This window comes from Taudactylus pleione, unplaced genomic scaffold (genome assembly GCF_031769625.1).
Source record: "Taudactylus pleione unplaced genomic scaffold, aTauple2 ptg000015l, whole genome shotgun sequence".
NCBI classification, from domain to species: domain Eukaryota; kingdom Metazoa; phylum Chordata; class Amphibia; order Anura; family Myobatrachidae; genus Taudactylus; species Taudactylus pleione.
The window spans coordinates 22,775,939-22,792,738 of NW_028284417.1; the positions used below are offsets into that span (position 1 = coordinate 22,775,939).

General features: G+C 42.7%; 1 protein-coding gene across 2 annotated transcripts; it reads left to right on the forward strand.

The window, feature by feature from the left end:
* The first annotated feature begins 1,285 nt into the window (after positions 1-1,285).
* GJB7 (gap junction protein beta 7) lies at positions 1,286-15,220 on the forward strand. 2 transcript variants are annotated; one of them, XM_088470724.1, is made up of 3 exons: positions 1,286-1,392; positions 11,563-11,731; positions 13,225-15,220. In XM_088470724.1, the coding sequence occupies exon 3, from the start codon at positions 13,245-13,247 to the stop codon at positions 13,995-13,997; it is 753 nt and encodes a 250-aa protein (XP_088326850.1). In that variant the 5' UTR covers positions 1,286-1,392; positions 11,563-11,731; positions 13,225-13,244; the 3' UTR covers positions 13,998-15,220. The 2 variants fall into 2 exon arrangements, with proteins under 2 accessions (XP_088326850.1, XP_088326845.1); XM_088470719.1 differs by lacking the exon at positions 11,563-11,731.
* Positions 15,221-16,800: the final 1,580 nt, after the last annotated feature.

The window sequence follows — 16,800 nt, forward strand, 5'->3', positions numbered from 1 at the left end:
CCAGAACTGCAATGGCTTTTTTAGATGTTGTTTGGCAAACTCTAATCTTGTCTTCCTGTTTTTGAGGCTCACCAATGGTTTACATCTTGTGGTGAACCCTCTATATTCACTCTTGTGAAGTCTTCTCTTGATTGTTGACTTTGACACATATACACCTACCTCCTGGAGAGTGTTCTTGATTTGGCCAACTGTTGTGAAGGGGTTTTTCTTCACCAGGGAAATAATTCTTCTGTCATTCACCATAATTGTTTTCCGTGGTCTTTCGGGTCTTTTGGTGTTGCTGAGCTCTCCGGTGCGTTCTTTCTTTTTAAGAATGTTCCAACAGTTGATTTGGCCACACCTAATGTTTTTGCTATCTCTCTGAAGGGTTTGTTTTAATTATTCAGCCTAATGATGGCTTGCTTCACTGATAGTGACAGCTCTTTGGATCTCATATTGAGAGTCGACAGCAACTGATTCCAAATGCAAATGTCACACCTAGAATCAACTCCAGACCTTTTACCTGCTTAATTGATAATGAAATAACGAGGGAATAGCCCACACCTGTCCATGAAATAACTTTTGAGTTGATAGTCCCATTACTTTTGGCCCCTTAAAAAGTGGGAGGCACATATAGCAACCGTTGTAATTCCTACACCGTTCACCTGATTTGGATGGAATTACCCTCAAATTAAATCTGAAAGTCTGCAGTTAAAGCACATCTTGTTTGTTTCATTTCAAAGCCATTGTAGTGGTGAATAGAGGCCAAAATATGAAAATTCTGTCAATGTCCCAATATTTATGCACCTGACTGTAGGTGAAGAAAATTTTACAGTGGAAATAAATGACTAATGAATCTGTTCCTTTGCATGTGCAAAACGGGTCTTGAAAGATCGCACGGAGGCCCCGCTATTCCTCTGCCTGACTGATGCTGGGCGGTGCATGGTGGGATGGCACTAAGCTTTTAAAGGGTGGTACAATGTGGGTAGTGCATCCCAGTGGAAAGTGCTGTTTTCACAACAATAGCCTTGATACATCTGCCCATTAATTTATTTTAACCTGTTAGCGGCAAAATAGTAAGGCTATACAAAATAGCACAGAAACAAAAACTCTACCTTTTTATATCTGTATAAAACATGTTATGGAGCCAAAGCAGATGTTATGGTCAATAAAGGTTTATGTGTACAGTAAATATGTGACAAGAAGTTACGATGGTGATACTGCCTCTTCAGTTTCGTAACAGTAGAGGTGTTCTCATCTGACTAATACACAAAACAAATGATCAGGTTACACCCGTTTAGCTTCCCTTGGTGACAGCAGTTGTGCTGTGTAAAACTCAGAGGAAATGGCATTGGAATGAATTTTTTATGTACTTAGCATGCTGTAAGCTCTAGATATTTTTTCGTACTACAGGTAGGTTACTGCTCTATTTTCTTACATTTAATGTCTATCTTTATACATTGATATGGGAGAACTCCACTAGGAATTTAGAAGGGCAAACATCGGCGCTGAGATGTGACACTGTGTTGTATTTAGCTTGTAATACACAATGGTGCATTCATTCTACTGTATACATACTGTATATTTCTTATATGTATACTTATTTTGTTGAGTCATTTGCCTTTCAGTGTCATTGATTGTGTTAGTGCTCTTTTCATTGCATTGATGAGCCAGAATGCTATAGTTTTGTATGTTTGTTGTAAATCATTGTAAAAGGTGAATCTGTTTGTCAGGAATGGTTAAAAAAAAAAGTGATGGTGCCGAAGCCAGACAAATAAGTGACTGCATTTGTGGTATCATCATTTGTATTTAATGTTATAATTAGCCATCATTGCCTATAGAGATTACATAGGAGGACACCAGGAATTGCATCTTGGTGTTGAGAAACATTGCAATAGGATTATTAGCAATTTAGTTTCTAATCTTATTATTGTAGAGGGACCTAATTTTAATGTGATAGTTTATTTACCTCTATAACACCGTTACATCTTAACTTTTAAAGATATTCATAAAAGCAACAATTAGAAACCAGGAATAGTTATTGCATTACGTTATTGGACTTGGGGTTCCTTCTCCACCTCTATTTCGTGTCCTGCACTATAAATCAAAAAGAACATGATTATGTTTAAAACGTATTATAAAATGAAAGTGCTGAAACAAAGACTGTAGCTTAATGTATAAGCATCACTGAATGTCACGTAGCACGCTTCATTGCCATATAACTATGTATATTTAGGAATTCATAATGTCAACCAGCAGGCGATCGTCGGCAGAATGTCGGCGCCACTATGCAGACAAAGGTAAAATGTAAAGCATTTTAACAATGTCGACAGTATAAGTGTATACATACTGGTCTGCACAGTGGCACCGACATTCTGCTGCCGATTTCCTGTCTGTTGACATTTTGAATGTCGATCAAGCATACAGTACATGTATGTATTCCAGAAATTTAGATTGCACCAAAACAATTTGAAAAACAAAGTGCAATTTACTACTTCTAAATGTCTCAAGTGGTTTATCCAGGGAGGCTTTGTCAACTATACACACACAGCATTAATTGTACAATTATGTATGTGTGAATTTGTGGTGGGCGAAGTGCTGCATGTTATTCATACCAAGAACAAAGAAAAATAAATATTTTGAGTTCTTTTATGATCACATACCATTTAACATGTGGTAGCTCTGTTCCTGTATTAATGACATGACAGCAAAACAATTGGCCTCATTTATGATAAATAAATTGGCCAATGTGCAGAGCAAAATCATTTTAGATGACGTATTTCAATTTAAAGCTCATGGTTTGGAAGAACAAGGTGGCACTATTATGAAGGGCTAGGAGGTTGGACTTTGGTGAAATAATTACACTTAAGTGCATTCCTGCACACCCCCAAAATAAATAATTTAAACAATCTATAGTCCAATCCCCCATAGCCTAGGGAAGTGGAGTTTTAAGACATGCAAATTGCAGTAGGCCCTCTAAAAATATGGCATTTGCACGTATGCAGGCATCCATTTGACAAAGCTCCTCGATGAAACGCGTGTCTTTTGACCTGAGGGTGCCCCATGGTGCACGCATAAGATTCCAGGTGACCACACCAATACAGCATGGCTAACCATCTTTTACAGGCAAATTTTTTGAACAGGTTACTGAATTTACTAAGCTGCCGATTTGTTGTCATTCGTGTTGATCGATGGTGTATTCATTCGTAACCATTCGTAATTTTCATTCACATTTTGCTTTAGATTTTGATCATCTTGGCCGAACATAGCAAGATTTTGCATCTGGTTGTATTGTGCGAATGCGTACGCAATCACTCTAACTCGGCCGATTTTGCAAGTTCCACAAGAGACAGAGCGTGATTGGTTTAAAGTGTCATATGTGTGGGTGGCACACATTAATGTATGATGTTAGTTTGCTATTGTGTACTGTAATGTTTTGTTGTTATATTAAAAACTCTGGCTACTTACAGATGTGTCCACATACATCAATCCTCCGTTCGCTACAAGGTACGCTACATATAATGCGGTAGCTCCGTGTGACTCGGTAGCACCTAGCGCCTTTTTGTGCACTTTTTATCTTCAAATGCGTAATAGGTAGCACAAGCTTCTGCTGATTAAAATGATATGCAGCATGCCTATGTTCTGTGTCGCTCACAGAACGAGATGCTGGGCTGCACCCAGGGTCACCCTAACACTGAACAGATGCCGAGCACATGCACACGGCATCTATTCTTTACCCCCTCAGCCAGCCATTGTATGGGAATCGGAAAGCAGCATCCAATGGCTGACAACCATCGAATTCCTGGTATTCGATGGAAAAAGTACTTCCATCAAATCGGAAACATAGATGGTTGCTAACCATCGGTTTCCGATGTCCATCCCTAGTTCCTGTATCTCTCTATAACTATGACGTAATGCCCTGGGCCAAATGTATTTTCCATAAGAAGTTTTGTTTTAAAGTCTATTTTAAGTGCCTTCTTTTCTAAATACTATATATATTGGTTTTTCTATAGCTCCACCCCCAGTAGTTCCACCCACAGTTCCTGAACCTAATTTTCCAGAAAAACAGCCCTGGTTATACATCAAACAATAGCACACAAATAAGCGACATAGTCTCAACTGGACAAATTACACTACCTCTGATTTTGTAACATTATTTTTTTGGTGACGGTCAGAACACTAATAGAGAAATATCCCACAATTTATTATAATATTTTGCATGATATTTCGCCAGAAAACATAATTATATTGAACAATAACATTCACTTGCCGGAAGATTTTGCACATTTACTGTGTCATCCAATTAAGTGATCACATAATTTAGGTATTTGTAACACCCACCATGGTCAATTGAAGATAATTGACTTTTAATGGTTTTATATACGTATTCATTGTAACTCCATGGTGAAACTTTCCCTTGGATGGTTGTACAACCATTTTGTTGTTTAATAAGGGAACACCATATATCATTTCACAGTACTCTTTAAACTGTGGATAATGGAATAGGTTCGTTTAACTTTGGCATTACTCCCATTTTAAAATGTATGACTGTGTATTTGAGACCACAATAGGTATTTTTTTATTTTATTATGCAGATCAATAAAAGCTACTTTTTATTACTAGGTAGGTTTGAGTGGCCCAATAAGAGAGAGTACCTTTTTCCCTTATTTCAGCCTGATAGTGTATTAAGCTGCCACTGTATCACACCAGTCTGAGTACTATCCCCAATCCCCCTGTTCCTTGGTATTATACATACACGGAAGGCTCAGGGGTCCTTGTACCATGCACTTCATGCCAGTGGCGTAACTTGGGCAGGGCAAGCGGGGCACGTGTCCTGGGCGCCGTGGGACCAGTGGCACGGGGGGGCGCTGCCGGACATGGTAGCAGCCCACCCTAGTTAGCCAGTGTAGCGCCGACCGCAGTGAGTGCGGTCAGCGCTACACATTTACACAGGACTGGCGCTAGGCTTCCAGCGCCGGCCCTGTGCTCATCAGCTGAGCCCCTTTCCTCCCCCTGAGCGCTTGCCCAATAGCGCCAGAAGGAGGGTGGCAGGTGGGCTCATGCTGTGCATAACACACACATTGCCGCCAGTGCTGGCAGCGATGTGGGTGTGAATCAGCACCCAATGAGGTCAGACAGACTCTCATTGGCTGCTGCTGCACACACATCACCGCCAGCGCTGGCAGCGATGTGTGTTAAACAGCAGCCAATGAGAGTCAGACAGACTCTCATTGACTGCTGCAGGCCCACTGCAAGAGCCGACTCCCTTCCAGGCTCCTGCAGTGGGTAATGGGAGAGACGTCATGACGTCTCTCCCATAGTGCAAAGCACGCCAGCCCAGGAGGACTGGCGTGCGGCGGGAGCAGTGGCCGGAGCTGGAGCGTGAATTCAAGTAAGTGTATTTTTTTTTACATCTTTTTGTGTAACTTGTGTGTCTGCACTACGGGGAACGGGGGAAGATACTGCTACTACTACTACTACTACTGGGGGCACCATTATTGAGGAGGGGGGAGATACTACTACTACTACTACTGGGGCCACCATTATTGGGGAGGGGGGAGATACTACTACTACTGGGGGAACCATTATTGGGGGGGTACTACTACTACTACTGGGGGCACCATTACTGGGGGGGGAGATACTACTACTACTACTGGGGGCACCATTACTGGGGGGGACCTCTACTGGGGACTACAACTGGGGGCACTGCATCGGCAGAGGGGAACCTCTACTGGGGGGAAACTACTACTGGGGGCACTATATAAGGGGCTTTCTACTAGGGGACCCACTACTGGGGGCACTAAATAGGGAGGACCACTACAGGGGGCACTGTATAAGGGCACTGGATAGGGGGGATCACTACTGGGGGCACTGCATGGGGCAGGACTAATGCTGGGGGCACTATATAAGGGACTTGGGGCACTGCACTGGGAGGACCACTACTGGGGGCACTAAATAGGGAGGACCACTACAGGGGGCGCTGTATAAGGGGCACTGGATAGGGGGGAGCACTACGGGGGTCACTGCATGGGGGGGAAAATACTACTACTGGGGCCAATATATAATATATATCACTACTTATCTTGAAGTTTGCAATGCATAGAAAAAACGGAAAACAGTCGGGAAGCCGATGGAATCCCGACCTCCGGCTTCCCGACTGTATAATCCCGGCAAGGTTTAAATCCCGACGCCTGTCATTTTCCTTACGCCAGGAGGCCGACTCCCGGCTTACCGATCGAAGGTAAGCCGGGCGACGGGCACGGACAGCCGCGCTAGGTTTAGGGTCCCCGGGGGGGACTTAGGGTTAGGCACCCCCCCAGGAGGCTAGGTTTAGGCTAGGGGAAAGGGGGGGTCAGGGTTAGGCAGGTAGGGTTAGGGGAAAGGGGGAGGTAAGGTTTAGGCACTTAGAGGGGGGATTAGGGTTAGGCACTTAGGGGGAGGTTAGGGTTAGGCACCCCTAAGGGGGGGTTAGGGGGTAGAATAGATTAGAGAATACTTACCTGGGGACGATCAGGATTTTCAGTGATGCCGGGATGCCGCTGTCGGGATTTGAACCGTCAGCCATGCGTAAATCATACTTAATCCGAAAAAACAGATACAGATGGGGGATATCAGCAATAAATATGCTATGGTATCAGATAATTGTCAGATGCCATTAACTAATGTACTGGACTAAATCGCTGTCACTGTCAGCAAAGTTTCCAGTATGACATTACTCACCTGTTCTTGGCAAGTTACAGGCAGTTAGGGGGAATTTACTAAGCAGCAGTCTGGTCTGTGGTTTGCAAATAGTCACCTATTTCATGCAGTTTACTTAAGAATTAATCCTCCATTGTTTAATGATAAATAAAATTCCCCATTGCTTAATAAGCACTCACTGGTCCCCTTGAATAATGACTGCCCTGTCCCATGTTTAATGAAGAATTAATGTCTTCATTGTTTAATGAAGAATGAAAGCCCTCAATGTATAATAAAGAATGATTGCTCCCATTGTTTAATAAAGAAAGAAAGCCACCTTTGTTTAATGAAGCATTCCCACAGAAGGTGTTAAAAAGGGTCTCTGGGGTCTACCACATTTAGGCCAGGTGCTCAAAACTCTGGTCCCAAACCTTCTCAATAATTGAGGGGTAAAATAAATTTTGTGCTGGATGAAAAACTGACTTTGCTAAAATCTTACAGAGGAAGTGGCCGGCAGTAGACTACTCAAAACCAATGGACCAAGATAAGTCTCCCATCTCCCTCTAAGTACATCCAAATAATTGTCAGAGCCCTCGGAAAGCAGGTAGCTGTAAAATCATAGAGCTATACTAAAAACAAGGAAACAGCGCAAAGTGTATAAATGAAAAAATAAATAAAAAAATATTCAAGGAACCATGTGGATACTCCAAAAAGATGCACCATTTAATGGTCATCATAGACAACATAAAAACATATATAATTATACATATATCACACACAAAAAAAAAATTCTATATAATTTTTTTGTTATTAGGTCTAAAAATGGAACAATGTTAATGTATAACATACAATTTAGATGCCAGGATAGTAAATAAATATAATATATATATATATATATATAAATATATATATATATATATATATTTATAATCTTTGTATCTGTAATATTAAAAGGTCCACCAGAATAGATGCTGGTGGTAGCTGTACTGTCTTGATTTGGGGAGTCTTGAGTCTTGATAAAGGTCCTGGGGGACCGAAACACCGACTGACACATGATTATATGATGAAATAAACAGAAGAATTTTGTTCTTGCATAGTAAGTGGTGAGTGCCTTTTTTTGGATTTCATATATATATATATATATATATATATATAAAATCAGAGCTGTAACTAGGACTCTGAGCGCCTTGTGCCAGGTCTGTCCCTTTTCCGCATGACGTCGCCCATAAGGAGACGAGGCCGACGGTACTTGAAGCTGCAGTAGTGCCCGTAGCATGTTCAAGACGCTCTGGTCAGCTGTAATCATGGCAAGGCGCCTGCCTGTAGCGTCCAATGGATTCTCTGAGGTGGATTTGCCTGGTGCCTGTTTGATTTGGGTGACCATCTTACTAATTACCTTATTTAACCTAACTGCAAGTATCTTGCCCAGAATTTTGACATCAGTTTATAGAAGGGGAATCAGATGGTAGGAGCCAGGATTCAATGAATCAGTGGCGTAAGTTCATCCCAGATGCCCGAAGGAAAGTTATAATTTGGTGCCCCCTCCCCCGTCACAGCCGCTGATACTGTCATTTAGCAATTCGCATTTAGACAGGCTATAACTAGACGAAGGCAGCAGCTGATGGTCTGACATGGAGCTCTCCACTAGTGTATGGTGGCTTCTCTGGTGCCGGGAAGGGGCGCCATGTGTTGGGCAGCCATGACAGTACACTCTGGGTACATAGTTACAGCCATAAGTGGGTGAATATGTTGTGGACAATGGAGGAGGTGCCCCTTCAGAGTTGGAGCCTGGCGGCAGGCCCAGGCATTGTCTCCCATAGTTCTGCCCCTGGGCACAGGTGTTCCAGGCAGCCATATGTTAATTTGGCTGTCTGCATGGTGCAGATGGCTGAGTAATGGCTGCAAGCTCCAGTGGTCTGTCACCATTGTGCTTTAGAGGTGCCACGGAAGCCCCACCCAGCTTCAGAGATAGTGGGACTCACTGTGCATGTGTGCCCTCTGCTAACTTTTATAATTTTTATAAGCTGAAGCTCCAGATCTCCTATTTAAGAAGGAACAGCCCAGCAATCTGGGACTGATTATTACAAGTCCCTTCTGACCAAGAACTATGTCCTGTTACCTTTTGCCTGGAACCTCACAACAGAAACTCTTCTGACCACAATCACCAGATACCCTTGTCTGTATCATCACTTGGATTTGCTTGACTACTTGTGTGCTGGGCATGTTTATGGATTACCCTTGTACTTACTTCATGCCTGTGCACTACCACACCGCAGACCATGTTCTGAGATTATCCTTGCCTGAATCCCGCTTGGCTTACCAAAGTATGTGCACTCCCTAGGAACCCAATCTCAGACTTCAGGTACTAACTCCATTTTTTGCGTGACAAACCCGAACCCTACCTAGGTAATGGAAACAAAACAAGGGGTACGTAGGGAGCTAGTCTTACCAACAGCCAAAAGTTTAGGAGCTCTACATGCTTGAGGCAAGTCAGCCCAACCAAGACAGAGAACAAGACTGGACTGGAAAGGTCCACATATCTAGATCATCTTATATGAACACATTCAAAACACAAAGCAAACAAAGTAAAAGGGACACTAATATTCCAGGCATAAACATACAGAAAACAGTGAGCAAGCCCCATACTGTCTAATGTACATATAGAAACATATAAGAAATAAAGAATAAGTCATACAGCCCCTGTTGAGTCTGGAGGATTTGCATGACCCAGCACCCTCTGCTCCAACAAAGTGATTCGATGAATGATTCAATGAAATGGGTCCTCCCATTTACCACCACTTTCAATCTGATGTGGGAGAGGCCATACTCTCACAGTTGCCATTTGACATGAAGACAGTGGGATCTGGACAGCCACAGAAAAGTCTGGATACAATGCAACCCATTGACCATTATATTCCAAAGGACCTCGTAGTTGACCCAGGTGCAGTGTTGCTTTCCAGTTCTTAACCTGCAGGAACAAGCAATAGACTTGTGGGGAGGGGCTCCATGACGATGAGTCTCAGTAGGAATACAATTAGCCTTCTCCACTGCAAATTGAGCAACGGATTTCCCTCTAAGAAGTAGCTTCACAAGCTATTTCTCCAAAAACGCCTCCAAATTAGAGCCCTGAGCTTATTCTGGAAGACCACCAAGGCAAATATTAGTCTTCCAAAGTCGACCCTCAGTGTCAGCAAGTATCAAGGACAAGCCATCATCTGGGATTCCATGGTAGAGTCTCCAAAATATCCTCCAATGTGTAAAATTATCATCACACCTCAGTTACACTGCAGGTACACATTTTTTGCAGCTATATACATTTTCTTAGAGTTATTTACAAACACTGATTTAGGAGCCAATTCTCACTAAACCATAGAAATAAAACCAAAATTTGCTTTCATTGTCTAATGCGGGCCATAGATTTATAGCCCCAATTCCCCGTTCTGCCGATCTGACTCCATCGGCAGTCATCGATGATCGGTGATCCGCCTGCGGGGAAATTCAGCATGTCAAAAAATCCCTGACTCACGGATGTCGACCGTTTTCAGGTCGGTATCAGGGAATCAAGATTGTCCGACATGTTGAATATCTACGATTTCCTGTCCCTGGGAGAAAGGGGAATTGCAGCAATCAGTCAGAGATGTATAGGCCCATTAACGTGCATTTGGCAAATAAAAACTAATTTCTTATGGGTTGTTACAGTGTAGTGCACATTTTCTAAATGTAATGATAGGAAATAACATTTGGACTTCATTCACTTATACGCACTGTCCTCATGAATGTCTTCATCTGCATTATTTGTTATGTACTCTTCATTTGTAGCTGCTTGCTGATAACTCCATATCATGTATTTATTTGTATCATTTTGCAAATGTACGTTGCTGCAGATACTTTGTAGTGCTTTCAAAATAAAAGCTAATAATAATAACACACATTGATACAGAGGAAAATGCCTTCATATTACACAATTACATTTAGATGGTTTGTCCTGAAGATGATCTACTCCCTGCTGTCAGCATACGCCTTGATGTGCAGAGAGATGGACAGATCTGCACTGTGCGAAAGTTTATGGGGCTTATTCATCATCACTTAATTTTTACAAAACTAGGTGAAAATGAACATTTTCACCTGCAATTGTAAAAATTAAATTTTGGGCCATTCATCACGAAGGTAAATTTGGAGATATTCCTCTCGCAGACTGGCCCCCAGTCCCCCTGTCCCCATACACTAATATGGGGACAGAATCCATAAAGCTCTGAAAATATATAATCTTCGGAGCTTGATTGCGGGAGCATTCACCATCTTCCGATCCCTCCGCCCCTGACCGGCTCCTTCTGCCAGACGTCGGAGCTCTTGTGCGCATGCGTGACCTGTAGGATGCACATATGCACTCCCGGGACAGTTGATTTTCGCATCAGCTGTCACCGTGCCGGAGCAATGATGAATTGCTCCGGAATCCGCGGCGAGTTGGAATGTTAATTATCGGACCCCAATAAATATCATGAAAAGGCCCCTAAATGTTTAATCAGGTCCTACCTCCTCTTTTAATAAAATTTAATTTTCCTTTTATTCTCCTATCTCACTACACAGTTTTGTCTCATTTAGGACTAAATTGAGTAGTAAACATCATGTGAAACATTTTATTACATTAGTAAATTGTACTTAGGCATTAACATTTTCTGCAGAATTGCAACATGCAGAATGTGCTGTAATAAAACTGTACGACAATGTGCAATGTTATGCTTCATAGGTGACCTCCACTGCTTGTATTAAATATTATATGTACTGTTTGCCTCAGATTATACTTTTCCAAGAAATAACCTGTATTGAAACCAGAGAATTACACTTTTAAAGGTATCTTTGACAAGGTCCTGAGCAACTCACAGTAGTCTGTCATCCTTTCCCCAGTTTTAAAACAAAGGACCAAATGGTACATGTACTAAGGGGAGGTGAGCAGATAAAATGAAATCGTCCCTGAACATATATGTACTAAAGGGGATATGGTCAAAATACAGACAGTCAGGATGCCGGCGCTAATCCAAACACCTGTCAGAATCCCCACACCAGCATTGCAACGGTAGGTACTGGGGTTAGGCATTAGGGGACGGGTTTGGCACTAAGAGGGAGGGTTAGGTTTAGGGTGCAGGGAGGGGGGAGGTTAGGTTTAGGTACTAGGGGTGAGGTTAAGTTAAGGCACCAGGGAGGGAGGGTTAGGGAGTGGGTTAGAATAGTGACCGACAAGTGTTGGTATCCTAAACCTGTCAGGATGCCGGCATCAGGATTCTGACCGCCTGGAACCTGAGCGCCGGCATCCCATACCAAAAGGGATTTCGGTCTCCTACCTGCAAGTGCTAATGCAGGCTTGATTATCTAGAACAGCTGTTCTCAAACTGTGGGTAGTGACCATCACATCATGGGGTCGTGAGTGCAGTGCCAGTCAGCTCCAGGCAGGGCCGACTAGAGCCACACGGGGCCCAGGTGACAGGGTGTGTGGCCTAATTGTGGGAGGTGTGGCCATGCCCCCTTAGAAAAATAAATAAATTTAAGCGGCGCTGCGTGCTGGGGAGGGGGACGCACAGACCCTGCAGCAAGCCCGGGTAATTTGTATCCGCTCCCCCCCTCTTGCGGCGCCCCTGGCTCCAGGAAGTCACCTCAGTGCCTCGACACAGGAGACTAAGGGGCCCTGCAGCTGCCCTGAACAAGAAATGAGCACTGGCTCAGGGGAAAACTCATTGGTGGTCTGAGAAGCCGGCAGGGAGTATGGTCGGGCCCACTGCCTTGAGGGACCTGCACCTTACCTTAGTAAGGTGGGGCTGAACCCCAGTCCACCCTGCCATTATTTTTTTTCCCACAATGGTTAATAGGCAAGCGGCACACCTGGGCAGAATGTCCCTGTCTACCCAACCTATCCTCCTTCACCACCACTCACTCTGGCCAGTGAGTGTGACAGGCTGGCCTCATCTCCTGACCCACAGAGTCAATTTGAAAGACATAAGGTTAAGTGAAAGGGGGGTCTCATCCTCAATAAATATATAAAGTGAGGTCAGTGGGCACAGCTTAAATATATAAGGGGGGACAGGGGGCACAAATTAAATATATATAAGGGTCGACTGGTGGCACAACATAATTAAATATGTAAGAAGAGGGTAGGTGGCACAACTTAAACATGCAAGGGGGCATGTGGCATATTAAAGCACACATTACATATAAAACGGGATAGGTGGCACACATTAATTACACCCTCTGGCTCTCCCTGTCTCCCACTGCCTCTCAGGATCACCATCTGCCTTCCCATGACTCATGTATCCACTTCTGAATGCATCTTCTTAGTACACATTGTGGTAAGCGGATTCCTGCTTTGCCATGATAATGGGTGAAGCAGGCGCACCATTTTCTCCACAGTAACTGGAGTCTTGTTATATGCACTCACAAATCATTAAAACCTGGAATTAACTCTGGCCACTGGTGTGAGTTACTACTACGTATATGCTTCATGTAGGCTGTTTCTGAAACCTAATTAAGTAATTGTTTTATTTTCAAGCTATAAATTACATTTCTTTATCTCCACAGGATAATATCCCTGCTGAAGGATGAGCTGGTCTTTTCTTCGAGACATTTTAAGTGGGGTCAATAAATATTCAACTGGTATTGGAAGGATTTGGTTGTCAGTAGTCTTTATATTCCGGCTCCTTGTGTACGTTGTTGCAGCAGAAAACGTTTGGAAAGATGAACAGAAGGAGTTTGAGTGCAACATCCGACAGCCTGGGTGTGAAAATGTCTGTTTTGACCACTTCTTCCCCATCTCTCAAGTAAGACTTTGGGCACTCCAGCTAATAATGGTGTCTACACCCTCTCTTCTAGTGGTACTACATGTGGCATATCGAGAAAGCAGAGAGAAAAGGCACAACAAGAAGCTATACGAGAACCCAGGAAGCATGGATGGTGGATTGTGGTGTACATATGTTATCAGCCTCATCTTCAAAACAATGTTTGAGTTTGGTTTCCTTATGCTCTTTTACAAGTTATATGATGGATTCAACGTTCCACGGCTGGTGAAGTGCGACATGGATCCTTGTCCAAATATTGTGGATTGCTATATATCCAAACCTACCGAAAAAAAGATTTTCCTGTGCTTTGTAGTTATTACCTCACTACTCTGTATATTACTTAATCTTTGTGAGCTGATGTATCTCATTTTCAAATATTTTACTAAACATTGTGCAAAAAGATATGGACAACAACTGACTTCAGCGCAGTGTAACTGCAAGCACCAAGAAAACACAGACCAGGAAGTCACAACAGACTTGCAGCCAACTACTGGCGATTCCATAGATAATCAGTAAACTGATGAATACAAAATACCAACACTGACACCAAAGTTACGTTCTACAATGGACTATTCTTATTTCTACAGATTTAAGACAAGTGCCACAGAAAACCTTTAAAGTGGGTATGCCACATTCATGTAGTGAGGGAGCCTTTTTTGGACAGTAAAAATATTCATGAGACTGTAGCCTAGAATTTCACTAGTAACCAGTATCTTCGTAATTGAAGTCAGATCATATAACCATTATGCTGTCCATAAACTGTGAAACTCAGACAGACAAATTATCTGAAGTTGCCGTACACGGACGGATAATTTGTATCTGATAGTGAGTATATCCACTATCAGATCTGAGCACCAATATCGCATTAGTCAGCATGCTGAAAGATTTCTCAAGCCCGACTGATAATTGGTGCTTGTTCATGACCAGACACTGTGCCATTATCTGCAGATTATCAGATATTAATTGCACAGTGTATGGCCCGCCTCAGTAATAAACAGGCCACAGAATAAATGCCTTCATTGTGACAGGTCTACTTTAAACATGTTATTAATACCTCTTTTTCCACCAAAAACTTGGGTCCGAGCCGGGACACTGAGCACAGGTCGGAGCCAAATTTTACCCCTTTTACACTGCTGGCTAGACCTGGGTTACTACTGGGTCTAGCCCACAGGTTCTCAAACTCTGTCCTCAGGTCCCCAAACAGTGCATGTTTCCTCACAGAATAACAAGTGAAATAATTAGCTCCATCTGTGCAGGTTTTAAAATGTGTTGGTGTGCAATTAATACACCTGTGCACCTGCTGGGTGACCTGGAAAATGTGAACTGTGTGGGGTCCTGAGGACCGAGTTTAAGAACCACTAGTCTAGCCATATACACCAGACCCGGCTCTTCCGTAAGCCCATTCTTCTGGCATTATACTTGAAGATGTCATCTCGAAGCATCTACTGAAGGCATCCAATCAGTTCATGTGAGATGTTACCCGGGTCATGCCGTTTACACTGCCCCGTTACCAGTTTCCAACGGGTCCAGTGACCCGGGAATCTGACACGACCAAATTTATTTATACAACAAAAGCACACTCTATACAGGATCTGATGTCAACAATACGTATGTGTACTGTGTCTTCAGTCACGCCAATTAGCGCCTCCCGGGGCAACAGGTCCCTGGCGATTCAGCTGCGCCAAGCTCAAAATGTGCATTTTTTTTTGCATAAATAAAACTTTGGTCCAACAAAACTACATTGCTGGAGTACACAGTCGGAATTTGTGCAAAAAGGGCTTCCTATATGAGCGGCTGCAGATTTTCCTCACACCAAGGTCCATTGTGCTTAATCTGCAACTTTGTCCTCATATGAATTTTGTTTTACACACATACAATGTTACAGCCTATAAAAACCTAAACACTCGGCCCTTACCTTTACCTGAATTCTGTAACTATACAACCGTAGATAGTGTGTATGTCTACAGCTCTGTATATAACCAAATGTAATTGTAATGTATAGGAAATATAAACAGTATAAAACCAATGATATTATAAATAGGATGTCAAGCAATAAGAATTTATGCAAGATTACCCAGCATACGGGGAGGTGGAGTCTATACTCACAGCTTATATGTGACTTTAGACCAAATACATCAGACAATAGAATACTCAGTAGGCTACGGAAACTCCTACTATCAGGTAAATGCTGGTAACTGCTGTGTGTAATGAGGGTACTACGTACCTCACTTATTAATTATATGCCCCAACATAAATCTGAACCCTCAGCATGGTCCTTGCCTAAAACCTGCAACTATGCAAATTAGTTATGTGCGTGTCCGCAGGGCTAAATTACCCAATACAGTGCTGATATATGAAAAAAACTAAATATAAACCATGTATCTGGTAAAAAAAACAATTTTCTTGAAGTTTATCAGGTAAATAGAAAAGTATTTAAAAAATCCCAAGCATACAAGGGAATGGAGTCTGTAGCGACAACTATTTCTAATCACAATTTGGAATAAAAATAATAATGAGATGTCCCTTGGTTTGGGAGTATTCTATAGAGGGTATAAAAAGGGGGGATCTGACCTTTAGTTTATAGTACAATATTTTAGATTTATTGATGTTTCATTTCTGTGCTAGAAAAACACATTCTATGTTTTATGTAATGTCCCCTTTGTGTAGTTATGTCTTGTGCATATATATATATATATATATATATGCACTTTCTTAACTAAGAAGATAAAGCCCTTAGCACCTGGTTAAAACGACCGGAACAATACTGCAATAAGAACAAACATGATAAGGGCTAACCATGGTATAATAGCCCATTTTCAAAATGGCATCACAGCAAGACTGCATAAAAAGAGCCCAGGCTGGAGGATCACGTTATCTGCTATCCTGAGGAAGCCACCAGGTGAAACGCATCGATTGCAGAATCATCGATCCCAGCACGAGCCGCTCAGTGCACATCGCAGCCGTCCTGGTAGTCTACCGGCAGACCCCCAGCACTTCGGGACCTTGTTATATATTTCCAGAGCCCAGGAGACATCCACGAGCAAACGAAAGGTAATCTACCCAGGATCCACAGCGGGCACGCAGATCAGGACCCTGATCATACCCGCATCCCCACTTCACATTCTACAGACCCCAGGGTTTGGCTTTGAAGGGGCACTCCCCCACAGACATTGCAGGACTCTATCCACCTTTTGGACGCAATTGAATCTCTTAACTGTGTATATGTAAATATTTACTACAGGGTGAGTAAAACGCTACTCAGCGTATCGCCCTGTGCACTGACTAACAGTGTCTTCTCTATATGTCTATGTTATATGTT